Source organism: Nipponia nippon, unplaced genomic scaffold, assembly GCF_047370975.1.
Source record: "Nipponia nippon isolate SJK-2023a ecotype South Korea unplaced genomic scaffold, ASM4737097v1 scaffold_36, whole genome shotgun sequence".
Lineage (NCBI taxonomy): Eukaryota > Metazoa > Chordata > Aves > Pelecaniformes > Threskiornithidae > Nipponia > Nipponia nippon.
Window position 1 is genome coordinate 3,004,033 of NW_028262354.1, and position 18,319 is coordinate 3,022,351.

The window sequence follows — 18,319 nt, forward strand, 5'->3', positions numbered from 1 at the left end:
AGCACCCTCCATCCCCCCCAGCACCCTCCATCCCCCCCAGCACCCCGTTTCCCCCAGCACCCCATTCCCCCCAGCACCCCCCATTCCCCCCAGCACCCCATTCCCCCCAGTACCCTCCATCCCCCCCAGCACCCCGTTTCCCCCAGCACCCCATTCCCCCCAGCACCCTCTCTTCCCCCCAGCACCCCGTTCCCCCCAGCACCCCCCATTCCCCCCGGCACCCTCCATCCCCCCCGGCACCCCCCATTCCCCCCGGCACCTTGTTCCCCCCAGCACCCCCCATCCCCCCCAACCCATTCCCCCCAGCACCCCCCGTTTCCCCCAGCACCCCCCGTTTCCCCCCAGCACCCCCTTTTTCCCCACACCGGCACAGCTCTGCCCAGCGGTGACTTTATTGCACGGCGGCCGTGCAGCATCACGCGGTGCATCTGGCTGGGGACCTGGCCCCCCAAAACCAGCCCGTGGGGGGACCCCCTGCCCCAGGGGCGCTGGGGGAAAGCTTGCGGTGGGGCGACTGCCCCGGCGCTGCCCCCCGGTTCTACCCCGCCGTGCCGTGCTGCCGTGCGGCTCTCCGGCCCCGCTCCTTCCCGGCAGCGCTGCAAGAGAAGGGGGGCCGTGATGGGGTGCCGGGGTTTGGCCCCACCGGGACCCCCCTGGCACCCCCCGGCACCCCGGCTCACCCGTTGTCTCCGGCGTAGTGCCGCAGCACGTACTCCTCGAAGCCGTCGGCCGCCTCCTCGTCGCCCCGCTCCCGCCTCGCCACCTCCTCCAGCAGCTCCTCCACATCATCCACGAAGTCGACGAAGCGCAGGCGGTCGTGGGCGAAGGTGCCGTCGGCCCCGAAGGCGCCGTCCAACCGCGCCGCCAGCCCCCCGAAATGTCCCCCCCAGCCCAGCCGCCCCATGAACCCCTCCAGCAACCGCAGGAACTGCGCCTTCTGCACCGGCTCCAGCGCGACACCCAGCACCTCCCGGCCCTCCTTGCGGGCACAATCGGCCACCCCCGAGCAGCCTCGGGGTGCCCGGTACCGGTTGAACGATGGCGGCTCGCGGGGGCCGCGCTGCGGGGGGCCGTGAGATGACTTCCCCCAGGTTTTGCCGGGCTTGTGCTCCCGCGGGGGCCGGGGATCCTTCCCGTGCCGGTGGGGTTTGCCGTGCTCCCTCCTCTCCCGCTCGTGGGGGGCCCCCCCAGCGCCGTGCCGCTTGTGCCGCTTGCTCTCCTTCTTCTCTGCCTTCAACGGCTTCTTCCAGGGCCCGGGGAAGGGCTCGGCGCCCTCCGCCTCCAGCTCCCGGCCCAGGTGCTGCTCCAGGGCGCTCAGCTCCTCCACGAGCCCCTCGAGACCCCCGGGGCCCCGCGCCCGCTCCAGGGCTCCCGCCAACTCCTGCCGCACCGAAGCCAGCCGGCCGTGCTGCCGGGCACCCTCCCGCCGCGCCGCGTCCTCACCACGAGCTGCGGCGTCTGTGGCGGGGGGCTGCTCTGCCGTCGGTTCCCCGGCCCCGGGGCTCCCCGGTGCTTCCACAGCCCGCAGGCGCTGCAGCTCGGCCCGGGCGTCGCGGAGCGCGGCGGCCTCCCGCTCCAGCGCCACGCGAAGCCGGGCGTTCTCCGCGGCCAGGCTCTGCTGTTGCGCCCCGGCCGCCGCCGCTTCGCCCTCGCTTTTCTGCAGCAGGGCGTGCAGCTCTTCCTTGTGCGCCTGGAGGGAGGGAGCGGGGGCCGTGGGAGAGCAGCGCCGGGACGCGGCACCCGGCTTCCCCCGGCCACGGCCGCGCTCGCCCACCTGCAGCTCCGCCTGCATGAGCCGGATCTCCTGGTTCTCCTTGGCCAGCTTGTCCAGGAGGAGGCTCATGGATTGCACGCTCTGGGGGTCCCCAGCGTCCGACGCGGGGGGCTTCTGCTGCCAGTCCTGCGGGAGGGGAAGGATGGGAGCCCTGGGGGTGCCGCCTCCCCTCGGGGAGCTCGGGGGGCTGAGCCCCACCGCGGACCCCCCTCCTTACATTGCCGGCGGCGGGCGGCAGCGGCTCCTGCTCTCCAGCTGCCACGTCCCGGCTCTGCACGCTCTCCACGGGGCCTGGGGAGGAACCGGACGGGGGTGTCCAACGGCGGCCGTACGTCCGGGCCCGGGGAAGGCCGGTCCCCTGTACTCACCATCCGCCAGGTCGTAGATGCCACCTGGGGAGAGGAAGGGACAATGAGAGGGACGCCAGGACCCCTGCCCTGCCGCTGGGACCCCCACCCTGCCTCGGGGACCCCCACCCTGCCGCTGGGACCCCGACCCTGCCCCGGGGACCCCCACTCACCGGAGACGATCAGCAGCCCCACGGCCACCAGCGCCAAGGCGCCCAGCAGGTACTTGCTCATGCTGAGCCCGTCCTCGTCACCGGTGTCCGGTGTCCCCCGGCGTGGAGCAGGCGCAGAAAGGGGGGGCCCGGGCCGGGGCTCGTGACCCTGCCGTCGCCGCAGCCCCTCCACGTCATCGTCGCTGCTGGTGCAGCTCCCCTCCTCCGCTGGGGGCCCTGGAGAGGGACGGGGGGACCTGCAGGGAGGGGCTGCACCCCAGCACTGCCGGCAGGGACCCGGTCCCCTGCGAGGGCCTGACCTGCTTTGAGGGTGTCAGGGCAGGGTCCCGCCTCGGCCTCGGCCTCGGGCTCCTCCTGCTCGTCGCCATCCGGCACGCCGGGCTCCGCGGAGTCGCCCAGGGTGGGCGCTGCCCCGGTGCCGGGGTCCCAACACTCCTCCGGGTCCTGCGGACACAGGCGCTGGGGTGCCCCGCGTCCCCACGGGGCGAGCAGGACCCCGGCCCCCCCCAGCCCCCACCGCTTACCCCCGGCCCGCTGCCCTCGGGGCGCCGGGTCTGGCCGGGGAAGGCGGCTGCGCCGTTGGCGGTGACGGCTGGGGAGAGGCAGAGAGCGGCGGTGAGCCGGTGGCACGGGCGTCACCCGCTCTGCCCCGTCCCCGTGGCTGCCGCCTGCCTGTGACGGTGTCCTGGGTGCCTTCCTCCTCCTCTGCCTCCTCATCCTCAACCCCGTGGGAGGCCAAATCCTGCTCCGGACCCACCGTGTCGACGGGCAGACCCTGGGAGAAGGGGGGGGATGGGTGGCACCTTCGGCCTCAGCCCCTGCCTGCCTCCCCCTGCCCGCAGCCCTGCCTGCCCTGCCCTCACCTCGCTGCCTGCCTCCCCCTGCCCGCAGCCCTGCCCTCACCTCGCTGCCCGCCAGCACCCAGCTGCTGTCCGAGTCCCGTGAGTCCGATTTCTCCGCCATGGGGACGGCCCGGAGTCACCTGCAAGGAGACAGACGGACGGACGGATGCAACCCGGAGCCATGGGCAAGGAGACAGACGGACAGACGGATGGATGGATGCGACCTGGAGCCACCTGCAAGGAGACAGACGGACAGACAGACAGACGCGACCCGGAGCCATGGGCACGGAGACAGACGGACGGATGGACGCAACCCGGAGCCACCTGCAAGGAGACAGACGGACAGACAGATGGACGGACGCAACACAGAGCCACCTGCAAGGAGACACACAGATGGACGGACGGACACGACCTGGAGCCACAGGCAAGGAGACAGACAGACAGATGAACAGACGTGACCCAGAGCCACCTGCAAGGAGACAGACAGACGGACAGACAGACAGACGTGAGCTGGAGCCACGGGCAAGGAGAACGACGGACGAACAGGACCCGGAGCCACCTGCAAGGAGACAGACGGACGGACAGACACGACCCGGAGCCACGGGCAAGGAGAAGGACAGACAGACGGATGTACGGACACGACCTGGAGCCACGGGCAAGGAGATGGACGGACGGACAGACAGACATGACCTGGAGACACGGGCAAGGAGATGGATGGACGGACACAACCCGGAGCTACGGGCAAGGAGACGGACGGATGGACAGACGGACGGATGGACACGACCCGGAGCCACAGGCAAGGAGACGGATGGACGGACAGACGGACGGACACGACCCGGAGCTACGGGCAAGGAGACGGACGGATGGACAGACGGACGGATGGACACGACCCGGAGCCACGGGCAAGGAGACGGACAACCCAGAGCTACGGGCAAGGGGACGGATGGACGGACAGACAGACGGATGGATGGACACGACCCGGAGCCGCGGGCAAGGAGACGGACGGACGGACACGACCCGGAGCTACGGGCAAGGAGACGGACGGACAGACAGACAGACGGACGGACGGACCCGGCTGCCGGCACCAGCAGGACCCGACCGGGGACCCGCACCGCCGCTCCCCGAGCCCCGCCCGAAGCCCCCCCGTTCCTTCCCCCCCCCCCCCCCCGCCGCCAGCTGCCGCCACCGGGTATTTTTACTTTTCCCGGGTATTTTTAGCCGGTGACGCCGCGGCAGGTGGCGGGGGCCCCCGGGGCCCCGCGGGAAGGCGCCGGTACCGGGAAGGGGGCCGTGGGGCAGCCCCCGCCGCCCCCCGAGGGACGCGGAACCGGACCGGGGGGGGGGGGGGTTGACGGTCCCGCCGGTGTCCGTCCGTCCCGTCCCGTCCCCCCCCGATTCCTACGGCGCCGGTACCGGGCGGTGCCCGTTCAAACCGTGCCCGCCCCCCCCGCTGCGTAACCCCGGGCCCGGCACGGATCGGTTCCCGGTTCCCCCGGGGCCGGGCCGGGCGGTACCTGGTGCCGGGACCCCTCTGCTCACTTCGCCCCGGTCCCTCCGGTAACTTTCCCCCGGTACCGGTCACCGCCCTCGGGAAGGGACGGGCACGTGACGCCAACAGCCAATGGGAGCGAGGGGCGACCGCGACGGACCAATGGGATGGCCCGGGGGCACGTGGGCTCCCCCCCCCCCGGTACCGGACACCCCCCCTCCCCGGTCCCCATCCCCATCCCCGGTGGGAGCGGATCGAGACACGGACACGCCGGTTTCAGAGTTTTATAGCGACGGTACAAAAGTTTCCATTAACGATCGGTAAAATGGGGGAAGCACCGGGACCGTCCCGAGCACCGGGGGGGGATGGGGGGGCACCGGGACCGTCCCGAGCACCGGGAGGGGGTGGGGAAGGCACCGGGACCGTCCCGAGCACCCGGGGGGGGGGGAGGGGAAGCAGGCAAGGAGCACCGGGACCATCCCGAGCACCGGGACGGGGCAGGGAGGGCACCGGGACCGTCCCAAGCACCGGGATGGGGGCGGGGGGGGCACCGGGGCTGCCCTGAGCCTGTGGAGGAGAGCACCGGGAGCGCCCCGAGCACCGGGAGGGGGCGGGGGAGACACCGGGACTGCCCCGAGCATGCGGACGGGGGCACCGGGACCATCCCGAGCACCGGGGGGGGGGGGGGGCACCAGGACGGCCCCGAGCACCGGGAGGAGGTGGGGGGGGCACCGGGACTGCCCCGAGCACCGGGAGGGGGGCACCGGGAGCGGTGCACAGCCCCGGGGGAGTCACGGATTCGGGGGGGTGACCCGACTCACCCTCCCCCAAGGGCGCTGACCCCACCGGGCAGAGCTGGGGGGCCCGGGCGGCACCGGGGAGCCTCAGCCCCCCCCAAAAGGGCCGGTGCACCGGGACCGGAGCCTCCCCGGTAGCAAGGGGCTGGCGACGGCATGGCCAGCACCGGCCCAGAGCCCGCGGTGGCCAGTGAGGAGCCGCAGCTGGCGCCCGGCACCGTCTCTGCCTGGCAGGGGGACGGCTACAAAAAAAAAAAAAACCCAAAGAAAAAAAAAGAGGGGGCGGGGGGGGGGGGGATTTGGTCCTAAATCGGCGGGGGAGGCTGCGGCGGGCGGGCGGCTCAGCCGTCGTTGGCGGCCACCAGTTGTCCCATGCCCTCGCGGACGTAAACGGACTGGATCTCCTTCGTCTTCAGGCAGAAGTCGCAGGCCCAGACGGCGGAGGCCTCGGTGGTCAGCAGCCCGTAGGCGTTCTCCGTCATCCCCGTGCATTCCCGGTGGAACCACTTCTGACAGGAGGCTTCGCATAAAATGGCGTCCTGGTCATCGTTTACCTCGTTACGGCAAGCCCCGCAGGGGTACACCAACCCCGGCGGCGGTTGGTGACCCGAACCGCCGGCCGCCTTGCCGGGAGGCGGCGGTGGGAGGCTGTTGGTTTCGGGGGTGCCGGCGCCGCGACCGGCGCTGTTGGGAGCGAAAGCGGGTTGCGCCCCGTTGACGGCGGCGGGGGAACCCGAATGTTGCTCCGGAGCGAAGGTGCTGGGCGGGGGGTTGAGGTTTTTACCCCCCTCCTCGCCGCCGCCGCCGCCGCCACCGCCGGCGGTGGGGAAGCCGGGGTCGGCCCCGGGGAAGGGGCTGGCGGTGGGGGGCAGCGGGGGCACGTTCTGCCCGGGGCGCTGCATGGGCGACTGTCCAAAGAGATTCCCGGGTTGACCGAAACGTTGAGCCACCGCCGGTCCCCCGGGGGGGTTAAGGGTCGGCCCGGGGCCCAGTTCCCCCCGCGGGGGCTGCCCCATGGGGGGGGAGAGCATGGGCCCGAAGCCCCCGACGGGGCCCTGCATCAGCTGCCCCGCGGGGGGGCTGAAGCTCTGTCCGAGGGGCTGCCCGAAGGGCTGCCCGGGGAAGCTCATGCCCCCGGGCTGGACGTAGTTGGGGTTTTGGGGGGCCATGCTGAAAGCCGGACCCATCTGCCCGGGGGCGAAGGGGGGAGGTTGCCTCCGCAGGGGTTGGGGACCCCCGCCGTAACCGGGGGGCACCTGCGGTGACATCCCCCCCTGCAGACGGAAGCCGCCGAAGGGCACGGGGCTGCCGAGGAAGGGGGGGGCGGCGGCCGCCCCCACCTTGGGAGCCCCGAAATCATCCTCGAAGGGGTTGGAAGCCACCAGGTGATCCACCATGGGGGTGGGCGGCGGGGCGAACTCCGAGAGGTGCGAATAGGCGGGGCCCTGCGGGGAGAAGGCGGCGGTCAGGGCGGCGGCGGCGGCGGCGGCCCCCCCCTCCCCGTCCCGGTCCCGGTCCCGGTCCCGGTGCCCGGCCCTACCTGCGTGTTGGATTTGCGCCGCTTCTTCTCGGGGCTCTTCATCTGCAGCCCTGCGGGGAGAAGCGGGGCCGCGTCAACCGGGGCCGGTACCCCACCCCCCCGCCCCGCCAGGCCCGGCCCGGCCGCCCGCGCTCACCGGCCTTCCCCTGCTTCCGTCCGGGCCCACCGGCGGCGGCGCTGCCCGCGGGGTGGGGAGGCCCCGGCGGGGGCGGCGGGGCCGGGACGCCTCCCTCCAGTTTCTCTGCGTGCGGGGCCGCCATGGCCCTCAGAGGCGGCGCGGCGCCATGGCCCCGCCACCGTTCCTCGGCACGGCGCCCCCGACCGGAACCGGAACCCGCGCGGAGCCAATCAGCGCGGGAGGGGCGGGGCGGAGGCGGTGACAGCCACTCAGCGGGCGGGGTCAGGGCGGACCAAGTGCAGCGCATTGCGGGGGGGCGGGGGGCGCGGCGGGACGAACCATGCGCAAGGTCCTTGGGGGAGGGGGGGCACGGAGCAACCATAGCGGGCGGCGCAGACCATTTGGCGCCCGTAGGGGAGAGCGGGACGTACCATGTGCAAGAGCCGGGGGGGGGGGGGGAAGGAACCATGTGCCGGTCGCAGGGACGACGCCGGGGGGGGCCGTGAGCCCGGTGCTTCCCGCCCCCCCCCCCCCGCCCCCCCCGGTTCTCCCCCCCCTCACAGCAGCCAGGGCCTAGAGAAATAACAACTTTAATACCAACCGCCGGTTCCTTTGGTATAGCGGGGCCCGGGGCAGGGCTGCGCTTTGGCTTGGAGGGAGCAACACCGTGCATGCAAAGGGGGGGGGGGGGCACCCTCCCGCCGCCCCCCCGGGGCTACCGGGGCCGGCCTTGCCCAGCCAGGACCCCGGGGGTGGCGGGCAGGGAGGGGGCGCGGAGGAGCACGGCCCGGGAAGGGGCACGGGAGGGGGGTTCTGTCCCCGACCCCCCGCCATTGCATAAAAGTGTGGGACCTGCAGGGTCAAGGCACAGAGTTAACACATAAAGTGATCGGGTACAGTCGGTGCGGGGCCGGCAGGGCCTTGTGCTTGGGGGAGCGGAGCCCCCCGCAGCCCCCCACCGCGGCCCGCGGGCAGGGGACGAGGCCGGGCTGCCCCCCCGGCTTGGGGCGGGGGGCTCGGCTCCAACCGCCCCGAGCCCCTGCCCACGGCGGCGAGAGCGGCCGCGGCACGGCAGCGGGGCCGGGTTTTGGTAGGAGCTGAGTTGCTGTGCAAAGGCTGGAGCTGGGAGGAGGCAGGGGCTTTGGCAAGAAGAGCCCCCCGCCCTGCAGGCAGCTCACGCCATGCTGCCCGCGCACCCCGTGCCCGCCAGCTCCTCGTGGCGGAGGGGGACAGACCCCGTCCCCGGCCTAGTCCACGCTCAGGGCACCTGACCGAGAGTCCGACGGCTCCCTGGGGCAGGGAGCGGGGCCGGGGGGCTGCGCACCGGGGGCCCCCCCGGGCGCTTAGAGTCTCCTCTCCACTGGCTGCTGCAGGCACATCTCGCTGCCGGCCGAGATGATGGGTAGGTGATTGTCCATGTGGTAGCTGATGAGGTGGCTGACGCTCTCAAAGCGGTGGTCTTTCGTTCGCACCTGGGGGGGGGGGGGAAAGGGCGGTCAAGAGGCTGCCGATGCCCGCGGGAGGCCAAAGCCACCGGCCTCCAGGGGCTGGGCACCCAGCCGGGGGGAGCAGCCCTCACCCCCACACTCCGCCAGGCCCTCTCCGATGCCCAGAGGCATCTCCCGAGGAGCGGCGGGGAAGCCCAGCGCCCCGGCAGCTCTTGTAATCCCCCAGAGCCCCCCCAAGCCGTGCCAGGCTCTGTCCCCGGCGCGTTACGTGGACTCACCACTCCCTCGGGATCGACGAGCAGCAGATGCTTGGGCTGCCCGCCCTGCAAGCCGGTCAGCACGTACTGGCCCGGGGTGGTGGTGCTCTCCCGCACCAGAAAGTCTCCGTTCACCTTCAGCAGCTTCTCGGCTTCCTTGCGGTTCATCTTCCCGTGGTACCAGGGCTCCCGTCTCAGCTGCTCCTCCATGGAGGCCACCACCTGGGCAGGGGGAAGCCCCACGGGCACGGACGAGGGGACACGCAGGGCGTCTTCAAAGGGTTCTGCGGGGAGAAAGGAGCGGGGGGTCCAGGACTGACCTCCCAGGACGGACCCCCCAGCCCAGGCACGGCTGCGGCCGCCGTCCCACTCACTCATGTCGAAAAGGTCCCTCTGGGCGCTGCCATTGGCCGTCGCGGGGGTGCCAGCGGCCGACGCTTGGCGTGTCTTGTCCATGTTCTGCACGTTGACATAAGACGGGTCATCGAACAGGTCCGTGCGGCCGGCTGCGCCCGCCGGAGCCGGGTATTTCTCTCTCCCTGCTGCCAAAAGCACCGCGGTCAGCAGGGTTCCAGCCCCAACACCAGTGCCCGCTGCTGGAGCACTTGGGGACCAGGAAAGCAGAGGGGGACCGGCCGCGTCCGTCACGTTACCTTGGGCAGGAGCGTGCTGCTTCCGGGGGTCGTACTCGCCGCCGGATGCCTGGCCGACGGGCTGCAGGGAGAGATGGGTGGTGAACCCCGCTGCGCTTCCCATCCCTTCCCGCTCCCCTGGGCTGCTAGAGGTGGCGGGGAGACGCGTGCCGCGGCTCTCGTGGTGGAATAACCCTGAGTGAAGAGCCCACGGCCCGCTCGGGGTCCCTGCATCTCCCTCGTAGTGTGGAGCCTCCCCGTGAGGACGTGCCCGCGGCCTTACCAGCGTGGCCCCCAAGTGATTGGGGGTCTGAGCAGCCCCGTCCCGCAGCCGCATGTCCACGACGCCCCCGATGGGAGGCTCCTTGCCGGGGAAGTCGTTGTAGTACTGGTGATCAGGGGCCGGTTCCTCCTCTTCCTCATCCCAGGCAGAGCCATCGAACCCCGCCATCCTGGAAGGGCACGGCATGGCACAGATGAGCACCTGACAGCAGCCAGGGCTGCATCCCTGCTCCAAAACCGATCTCGGACACCCTCCCACCTTCCTCCTTCCCACACAGCCCTGCCCTTACCTGTCGTGGGGCGTCACCAGCTTCGGGGGGTTCTTCAGGTACTGCTTGAACCGCAGCTCGAAGGCCTGCCCGATGGTGCTGATCACGTCCTGCGCCAAGCCCTCGGGGCACTCCAGGATATGGCAGGCTGGGAAGGGAAAGGCAGGATGGGAGCGTGGAACCCCAACATTGAGTTCTCCACCCCTCGAGCCTGCCCTGTGCACCCCAAGAGCTTCCTTATGGGGGATCCAGTCCCTCCCCGCCACACTGAGCTGTGGAGCCACGGAAACGGGGCTCTGGTGTTTAGGAGCCGCGGCGGCAGCCTCACCTCTCTGATTGACGGGGTCTTTGGCAACGTAGGCGACGTACTCGGCTGTGTCCTGTGGGCGAGACGCCAGCGCTCAGACGGGGCTGCCGGGGAGCACGGTGCCCGAGGCTTCGGGGAGAGGGCAGGAGAGGCACCGATCCCTAGCAGGGGGCAGGGCGCGCGTGGATGGGGACCCCGCGTACTCACCGGGTCTCCCCCAGAAGCGAAGGAGATGGACTGCATGTGGTGGTTGGCGATGATCTGCAAGGCAGAGAGTTTGTTGGACGCAGCCAGGAGCTTCTCGGCACCCAGCTGGAGGTGGCACCTCCGGCCTGCTGCACTGCCACACTCCTCCCTCCCGGGGCTGGCCCAGCACGGGGGCTTACAAGCCTCCAGAGCCCTGGTTATGAGCCACAGGCCACCAAGAAAAGGGCTGGGACACCAACAGGGCCACCAAAAGCAGGGTCAAAACCAGGGGACTTGGGTCTCCCAGTCTCCAGGACAGATCCTGCAAAGCACGCGGGGTATTGCTCCGACCTCTTCACCCCCGGGGACTGGGAGAAGGTGGGTGCTCAGAAGCTCACCCAGCCGTCCCTTAGGGAGCCTGGGGACATCCCCTGCCCCAGCACGGCCTGGGGTGGGGGACACGAGGATTCCTGCTCGTCTAAAGCCAGTCGCCCGGTCCCCAGCACCTCCCCGCTCTCACCTGCTTGCAGTCAGAAGCCATGAGGTTGAGGCTGCTGGTGGAGATGGTCAGGGTGATGGGCATGCCGGCGAACTTCAGGTTGCTCTTGCCCAGGATGGAGTTCAGGGAGCGGCCGCAGGGCTGGGGGCAAATGGCAGCATGGGGAAGGGGCTCCCCGGGCCAGACACAGCCTGGCTGTGGGGCGATGGGGCACGTCCCGCCGCCCTCCACGGAGGGACGGGCGCCTCCTCCTCACCACCGCCCCTGCCGAGCTCCGCCAGCCTGAGCCACGGTGGGAGATCAGAGCCCCAGGCTGCCCAGCCCCGGTATGGCCAGCTGGGCCCTCGGCCCCGTGGCCAGCCGGCCAAGCGTGCTCCCCCCCAGCAGCTCCCCAGCCCAGCCTCACCTTCCTCCTCCGCACGGCTCCCTTGGCACCGGGCACGGCCTCGCACACCAGCCCAATGGCCTCCCTGCGGGGAGCACAGCGGGATGTCAGTCCCCCCCGCCACCTGCCCTCCCCGTTCCCTCGTGACCCCCCCAACCACGGGGCCGAGGGGACCAGCGCAGAAGGGACAGGGTGACAAACAGAAAGCCCTCGGGCAGCACCAGCCGGGGCTCTCCAAGCCAGGGAAACGCGCTGGCGTTAATATTCGATGGGGCTGCAGGCAGCCTGGCCCCCGCCGAAAGCCCCACACGCCACCAGGGGCTTGTACGGGGCTCAGACCCCCCCAAAAAAGCAGAGATGCAGAGCTCACCTGGTGACCTGCGTCCTGGTGTTGAAATCCAAAGCCCTCATGGACTGGAGGACCTCCACACAGCCCATGTACTGGGGGAGAGAGCGGGGTCAGCCCCGGGGTTTGCTCCCCACGCAGCTGGGGAGGTGGCCGCGGCCCCAAGCCCCCCAGCTCCGCAGCAGTGACCTCCCAGGGGATCCCACTGCCCACCCACTGCCCCCAAGGAGCACACCAGGAGGTCCCCAAATCCCCACCATCACCCTTCCCGCACCCCCCAGGTCCTCAGCACTCACCCGGACGTGGTAGGAGACCCCAGGGCCCATGACCTTGTCATCCGGGTGCAGCCAGCCGCGGGTGGGCTTATTGACGAAGCTGCCGTGACGGGTCCATTCGTCACCCCCCAGCTGGCCACCTTCCACCCGCGTCTTCTTCCCGCAGCTCAGCTTGTTCATATCCTGGGAACAGACAGCGACAGGTCCCGCTGAGTCGGGGCCGGCAGCCCCCACCGGTGCCGGTGCTGGCGTCCCGGCAGGGCCAGGCTCCCCCGGGCTGCCGCCGGTCGAGGAGCCCCGCAGGCTGAGCAGGTTGGCGGGGTTCGAGAGCTTCAGGTTGGCCATTTTGGGGAAGAAGGAGCAGAGGGTGGTGGGGCTGTCCTCCGACTCGGGTGAGAGCTCCGCGAAAGGCGCCGCGGGGCCGAGGGAGGAGGAGGACAGGGAGCCAGGCAGAGACTGTGTGCCTGCGAGGGACTCCACCGGGGAGGCTGGGACCCCCAGGCCCCCCACCGCCTCCTCCAGAGAGGAGACAGACTCATTCCGCAGGTGGCTGTATTTGCTCTTCTGCAGGAGATCCATGCCGGAGAGAGACGAGAAGGGCCGGGGCCGGCCTGGCCCCTGTGGCAGCGGAGTGGAGGCAGCCGACCGGGTCTCACGGGGGCCCCATGGAGAGTCCGAGCACCCGCAGCCACCGGGAAGCCACCCCCAAGCAGAAGCCTCGGCCGAGCTCTGTGCCAGGCCCGCGCCAGCCCGGCATAGCTGGCAGGGAGAGCCGGCCCCGGGACGCCAGGCAGCGGGTCCGGGGGCTGCCCGGCTCCGCGCCGTCGCAGCCGATCGATCGCGATCGGCGTCAGCGAGGATGCACGGATCCGGCCAGACAGAGAACGACCCCCAGCTCCCGCAGCAGCGGGGAGGAAACGGGGCCGCGGCGACGCCCCGGAGAGCCACCGGCTTGGGGAGAGGGGCTCAGCACACTCGGTCCCCAGCCTGGAGGTCCTCAAGCCCCGCACCGCTCCCGCACCGGGCCGGCAACAAATCCCATTGTCTTCAGCCGGGGCCGGATCTGGCCCCCTCTGCCCCGCCGCAGGGTCCGGCAGCGCTGCCCTCCGCCCCGGCCGCCTCGCTCCAGCCCCTGCGCTGCCCCGGGCCTGCCAGCTAAGAGGAAATCAAAAGCATGAATATTTAAAGCCCTGAGACAAGGCAGCCACAGAGCGCATCCAAGCCCAGCCCAGCCCCGTTCCGAGCACGGTCCAGGAGCGAACAAGGTCCTTCTGTGGCAGCCAGCGCTACGCAACCCACGTGCCGGTGGTGGGCAGCTGCCGTTTGCTCCCCGGGCTCTGCCAGGGGGAGCGGTGCCCAAAGCCGGGGGGGGTTGCGATGCTGAAATGCCGCCGGTGCTTGCAGCCGCTTGGGATGCAGGGACATCCAGTCCTTCGAGAGCGTGGATCTCACCCGGAGGGCCGGCGGGAGGAAGAAGAGGATGCCCAGGAGCGGGATACAGGTGGGCTGTCCGCCGGGCGAGGCAGGGCTCAGTGCAGGCCCCCGGGTGCAGCGGGGAGCCGGCAGGAGAGGCAGCTGCTGCTAATTGCCGCTGTTTCCCGCATCCCGGCCGGCACTGAGCAGCGGCTCCTCCCGGGAGAGGAGCAGAAGGGGCTGCCGCTCATCGGAAGGGCCGTGCTGACTCACAGGCGGCGGGGCAGGCTCTGCCAGCGGCGGGGGCTGCGTGCGGGCTGGGGCGCAGCGCAGGAGGGGCTCCCGGCGAGGGGTGGGGACCCAGCGCATATCTGGAGCAGAAAAATCAAGGTCACAGGCGGAGCTAGCGGGAGCGGGTGGCGAGAGCGTGCCGGGGGGCAAACCTCGGCCCCTTCTACCGCGAGGAGCTGGGCAGAGCCCCCGTCTGTGGGTGGGGGGCGTCGGGGGCAAGTCTCCCCTGCTCCCCTGTCCTCAACGCACCGGCACGCCGGCGGGCCCTCGGGCCAGCCCGATCGCACTGCTCGCACCCGCGCCGCTCTCCACGGCCTCATCCGCACCAGCCTCCCCGTGGGGGCAAGAGCTCGCCCTGCTTCCACCTCCCGTGGGCTGAAGCAGGGATTTTGGGCAGCCCTGGGGCGCCCAACCCCTCTGACTTGCCATGGGCCGGGGCCTTCCCAGGCACCAGGCGCTCCGTTTGGCTCCACCGAGCCAAAACCGGGTAAATCCAGCCCAAGGGAAGGGCTCTCCCTGCTTGGATGCGCCACGGGGCGCTGCTCGGCACTGCCTGCCCCGCTTCCCAAACGCTGGCATGCCACCACAGGGACAGGGAAATGGAAGCCAGGACGGAGCTGGAAATAGCACGGCGCGAGGGGCTGCGGCTCTCAACGGCGGGTCCGTCACCCGCCTCCTCCCGGCGCCGGAGCATCGCCTCGGCCGCACACGCCGCCTCCGCGAGCGCCAGCCCCCACCTCAGCCGCCGCCGCTGCTGGTGGTCCCACGGGCACAGAGAGCCCGCGCCAGTCGTCCCGCGAAGCACTCGTCCCTGCCGGGGGCCCCCCGGCCGCTCGGTGCTGTGACCTTCCCGTGGCCGTCAGCGTCGCTGCTCTAAAGAAAAGCAGGAAGCCTGGGGCCAGGGAGCCAGGAAGCCGCCAGCCCCGTGAGGGGCCAGCCGCAGCCCCCGGCTGCCGGGGGGAGCCGAGCTGGGCGGCGTCGAACGGGCGCGGGGTTTGCCCACGAGGGCCTGGCCGCTGGTGGACGTGGGGCTGGGGTGTCCCAGCATGGGCAGCATGGATTCCGTGAGTCCCGACATTTTCCCAGGGCCCTGCTGGGATAAGGGCAGGAGGGAATCGCGCAGGGGCGGGGGGGGGTCTCCTCAGCCCCTTCCCACCACCCCAGGCCCCGGCTGTCACCCAGACAGGCGACAGGGCTCAGAGCAGCCATCCCGGACATGCGCCGAGGGGCTGGCACGCCGCAGGAGCCGCAGCCCCCTGCTCAGACAGGCCTCTGCTTTTATAAAATGGAATCATTTCTGATTTTATCAGAACTTCCCGAGGCCAGGCGGCCCACGTCACCCCGCCAGCCTGCACCGGCTGGGAACAAGACGTATGGCCGCTCCCAGCCCTCGGTGCCACCGCCAGCCCTTGGTGCCGCCGCAGCGGCCTTCCCGGCCCCAGAGCCCACCCTAGTGCGTCAGAGACCCCTTCCCAGCAGGCTCAGAGCACAGAAGGCAAACAGAGACGGGTGCAGAGCCACAGAACAGCCCTGCCTGAACAGGCAGCCCTTGAGCCCCATCCAGCAGGCAGCAGCCCTTCCCCTTGCCAGACAGGCCGGCAGCGAGCTCCTGCCCCTGCAGCGGAGGACGAGCGGAGCAGCCAGAACAACCGCCCCCGAGGAGCTCTTGGGACACGTCCCGGCCCAGCTGCTCCTCACATCCCAACAGCAAGGAGAGGCACCGGATCGGCCGGCCACGCATGGGAGAGGCAAAGGGACGCGGGCTACCTTCGGGTGCCTGGGGCTGGTACTTCACGCACAGCCCAGGGCAAGAAAAAGGAGCAGAGAGGGGAGGCTCGGGGCTCTGCTACCGGGCCAGCGCCCGACATCCTCCCAGGAAACACAAACTGGGAGCTGAGTCAGAGACCTGGAACACGCCAGTGGTTTGGCAAGAAATCGCAGTGAGGAGCAGGCAGCCGTGCGCCAGCCGCTGCCGCACGTACACGCCTCGCCCGGGGCAGGAGACCCCCTCGGTCCGACAGCGGCCGCAGCGGAGCCATCCCTGAGCCTCCAGGGCAGGGAGAAGCAAAGAAAACCACTCAAATCCAGCCAACGGCTGGTTTTTCCCTCAAACATCACGACAGCATCACACGGCATCTACGCGTTCCTGCGCGCAACCTCTCCGCCGCTCGGAAGAGGGGCCAGGAGATGCCAGCAGAGACTTGGGGAGGAGGCCAGGGCCCTGCCAGCAGGGAGAGAGGGGAGGCAGGATCCACCACCGAAGCCACCTAGCCCTCCACCGAAGTCCTTACCACGTACTCCATCGCCGGCGGAGGGCAGGGCAGGCCCTGGGCAGGGAACAGAACCACACAGCCCCTCTCGTCTGGCACTCTGACCTGCGGTTCAGGGACAAACAGGGAGTTAGCCAGCCCTGCCCCGGACTGCCGAGGTGGTGGCCCTGGCGCCAAGAGGCAGACCCTGCTCCTCCTCGCTGACCGCAGGCGGATGGGGCCGTAGCAGCCGCGCAACACGCTGCCAACACTGGGCGAGAGAGCCAGGGAAGCCTCCTGCTTCCCATCTGAGGGAGGACGGAGCTGGGATGTGCCAGGGTAGGAGCACGAGGCTGAGCCTGGCTCTGCTCAGACCTTGCCCACGCTGGCAAACAGTGTTGGGGACCAAATCGCTCCGTGACCCAAGCCAAGTGTCGGAGCCGATCCCTGCCCAGCCCCAAAACCAGTGCCCAGAGGGCCAGGGGCAAGCGGGGAGAGCGGAGGCAGCCCAGCGGGCAGAGCTGCTCCCCTCCTGCCCACGTGCCACCTCCTCGGCTGGCACCCCGCCGCAAAAGGACGCGCAGAGCCCCCGGCGCCGCAGCCCCCTCCTCCCCAGGGGAGTGGTGAAGAAGGGAGTCGTGGAAAGAAGCTACGAGAGGGGAGCCGGGAGGGGCAGGAAGCTCTGCGAGGGGAAAACAAGGCAAGCAAAGCAGGAGCAGCTCCGGAGCCACTGCACTTCCCACTCCCACCCCCACCGCCCAGCCGGTGCGGTCGAGGCCAGGCCAGCTGAGCAGCACAAGGCAGTAAACATGATTTACTTCCTTGCAGCAATCGTGCTCTTATCTGAGGCCTGCAAAGGCAGTGCCGGAGCCCAGGCGGGCACTAACGCGATTAGCTGGGGAGGCAGTGAGATAAGGAGGGCCCTGCTTGGCAAGCGCAGCGGCGCAGACCGGCCCTGGGCAGGGCCTGGCAGCACCGCACCAGGTCACTCGCTGCCGAGCAAAGGCGGTGATGAGGCCCTGCGGACGCCGGGGACTGAGGCTGGCAGCAGGGAAGGAGGATCGGGACCCCAACCCGGGGTGCTCAGCCTCACCGAAGCGTCCTCGGGGCCCAGTTACGTCCCCTGCGAGGAGGGGATGCTGCCCTGCGCCACTCCTGGGGGCGCGGGCGGCCCAGCCTCGGTGCTCCCCCACCAAAGGGCTGTGGGTGAATCCTCAGGCCCCGCTCGGCTGGGAGAAGACGGCGTCTTCGACCCCTCTGGAACAGGCCGAGGCCAGGGCGCTCCCGGGGAGCGCCGCCTAGAGCTGCCCTTTGCCCACAGGCTTCCGCAGCGCCAACCCGGCGGGCAGGGCCTGGGTCGTGTTTCCTCAGACCCTGTGTCTGCGGTCTCCCCGGGGCCAGCGCAGCGTGCGGGTCACCCCAGACGAAAGATTCAATTGGAAAAGCAAGGACAGCCTGGAACGGATGGACACACGGACGCAACACGCTGCCAGGGGGGGAAGGCAAAGGCCTGCGAGGGGAAACATCCGCCCCTGTCCGCAATAGCAGGGGCTGCTCCAGGTTCTCGCCCCCGCCTTCCTCCGAAGCGTCGAAGCGCAGGCAGGGCTGAAGGCAGGCGGCGGGAGCGCGCACCCAGGCACCGCGGAGGCCGAGGGTCCCTGTGGGGTGCCCCGTCCCTGCGGGGGCCAGGCCGGCCTGGGGCGCAGGCCCCCCTCGAGGCGGCTCCCTCCCGTGCACCACACCGGCACACGGCCCCGGGCGCCCGGGACGGGGCGACGCAAGCCGGAGCCCAGCGAGCGGCCCCGGGTACGCAGAGCGGCCGCCGCACCGGGGGGATCCGGGACACCGGAGTCACCCCGAGAGCTGGAGGCGACCCAGCGGCCGGTGTAGCCCGGCCCCGGCTGGGCCGCCCAGGGGAGGGGGCCGGGCCCCGAGCCCCCGCTCGGCTCCCCCGCGCCGGGCACGCAGAGGCAGCGGGGAAAGGCGGCCCGGCCCCCGCAGCGCCGGCGGCGAGCGGAGAGGACTCGGCCCCGGCGGCACCGCCGCCGCGGGGGCTCCCCGGGGCAGGGCCCGGCTGCGCGGGGCCTGCGCGGCCGCCGGAGGCCCCGACCGCTCCCGCGGGGTTGCTCAGGCCGCGCCGACCCCGCCGCGGCCCCCGGGCGCGGCCCCCCCGCCCCGGGCCGGCCCGCGCGCTCACCGGGGCACCATGGGTCTCGCGCCGGTCTCCTCCGGTCCCGGCGGCCGCGGCGCCCGCACCGCCCGCCCTCCCCCCGCCGCGCCGCCACTCACTTCCGGCCCACTCCCTCCAGCGCGGCCTCACCGCGCCCCCGTCACGTGACGAGCGGGCCAATAGCGGGCGGCGCCCGACCCGCGAGGAAGCGGCGCCGCGACCCCGCCCCG

General features: G+C 71.3%; 3 protein-coding genes across 11 annotated transcripts; all 3 read right to left on the reverse strand.

The window, feature by feature from the left end:
* Window positions 1-374: 374 nt before the first annotated feature.
* Window positions 375-7,182, reverse strand: PBXIP1 (PBX homeobox interacting protein 1). Of its 2 annotated transcripts, XM_087772252.1 has the most exons (12): window positions 7,099-7,182; window positions 6,963-7,012; window positions 3,198-3,276; window positions 2,967-3,069; window positions 2,819-2,886; window positions 2,594-2,738; window positions 2,295-2,510; window positions 2,143-2,166; window positions 1,992-2,065; window positions 1,775-1,900; window positions 681-1,690; window positions 375-596 (listed from the first exon to the last, which is right to left on the reverse strand). In XM_087772252.1, exons 3-12 carry the CDS (start codon window positions 3,255-3,257, stop codon window positions 539-541), a joined length of 1,884 nt encoding a protein of 627 aa, XP_087628378.1. In that variant the 5' UTR covers window positions 3,258-3,276; window positions 6,963-7,012; window positions 7,099-7,182; the 3' UTR covers window positions 375-538. The 2 variants fall into 2 exon arrangements, with proteins under 2 accessions (XP_087628378.1, XP_087628377.1); XM_087772251.1 differs by lacking the exons at window positions 6,963-7,012; window positions 7,099-7,182 and adding an exon at window positions 4,651-4,746.
* PYGO2 (pygopus family PHD finger 2) lies at window positions 5,750-7,393 on the reverse strand. Its single transcript, XM_087772253.1, has 3 exons — window positions 7,099-7,393; window positions 6,963-7,012; window positions 5,750-6,867 (listed from the first exon to the last, which is right to left on the reverse strand). Exons 1-3 carry the CDS (start codon window positions 7,385-7,387, stop codon window positions 5,764-5,766), a joined length of 1,443 nt encoding a protein of 480 aa, XP_087628379.1. The 5' UTR covers window positions 7,388-7,393; the 3' UTR covers window positions 5,750-5,763.
* A 261-nt stretch (window positions 7,394-7,654) lies between these two features.
* SHC1 (SHC adaptor protein 1) lies at window positions 7,655-18,301 on the reverse strand. Of its 8 annotated transcripts, none has more exons than XM_087772149.1 (14): window positions 18,117-18,219; window positions 15,962-16,045; window positions 11,988-12,149; window positions 11,716-11,786; window positions 11,367-11,430; window positions 10,982-11,101; window positions 10,483-10,536; window positions 10,297-10,348; window positions 9,990-10,116; window positions 9,701-9,869; window positions 9,439-9,499; window positions 9,160-9,324; window positions 8,807-9,069; window positions 7,655-8,552 (listed from the first exon to the last, which is right to left on the reverse strand). In XM_087772149.1, exons 2-14 carry the CDS (start codon window positions 15,971-15,973, stop codon window positions 8,424-8,426), a joined length of 1,449 nt encoding a protein of 482 aa, XP_087628275.1. In that variant the 5' UTR covers window positions 15,974-16,045; window positions 18,117-18,219; the 3' UTR covers window positions 7,655-8,423. The 8 variants fall into 8 exon arrangements, with proteins under 8 accessions (XP_087628275.1, XP_087628274.1, XP_087628282.1 ...); XM_087772148.1 differs by having other exon boundaries at window positions 9,160-9,327; window positions 18,117-18,216; XM_087772156.1 differs by lacking the exon at window positions 15,962-16,045 and having other exon boundaries at window positions 9,160-9,327; window positions 18,209-18,301.
* Window positions 18,302-18,319: the final 18 nt, after the last annotated feature.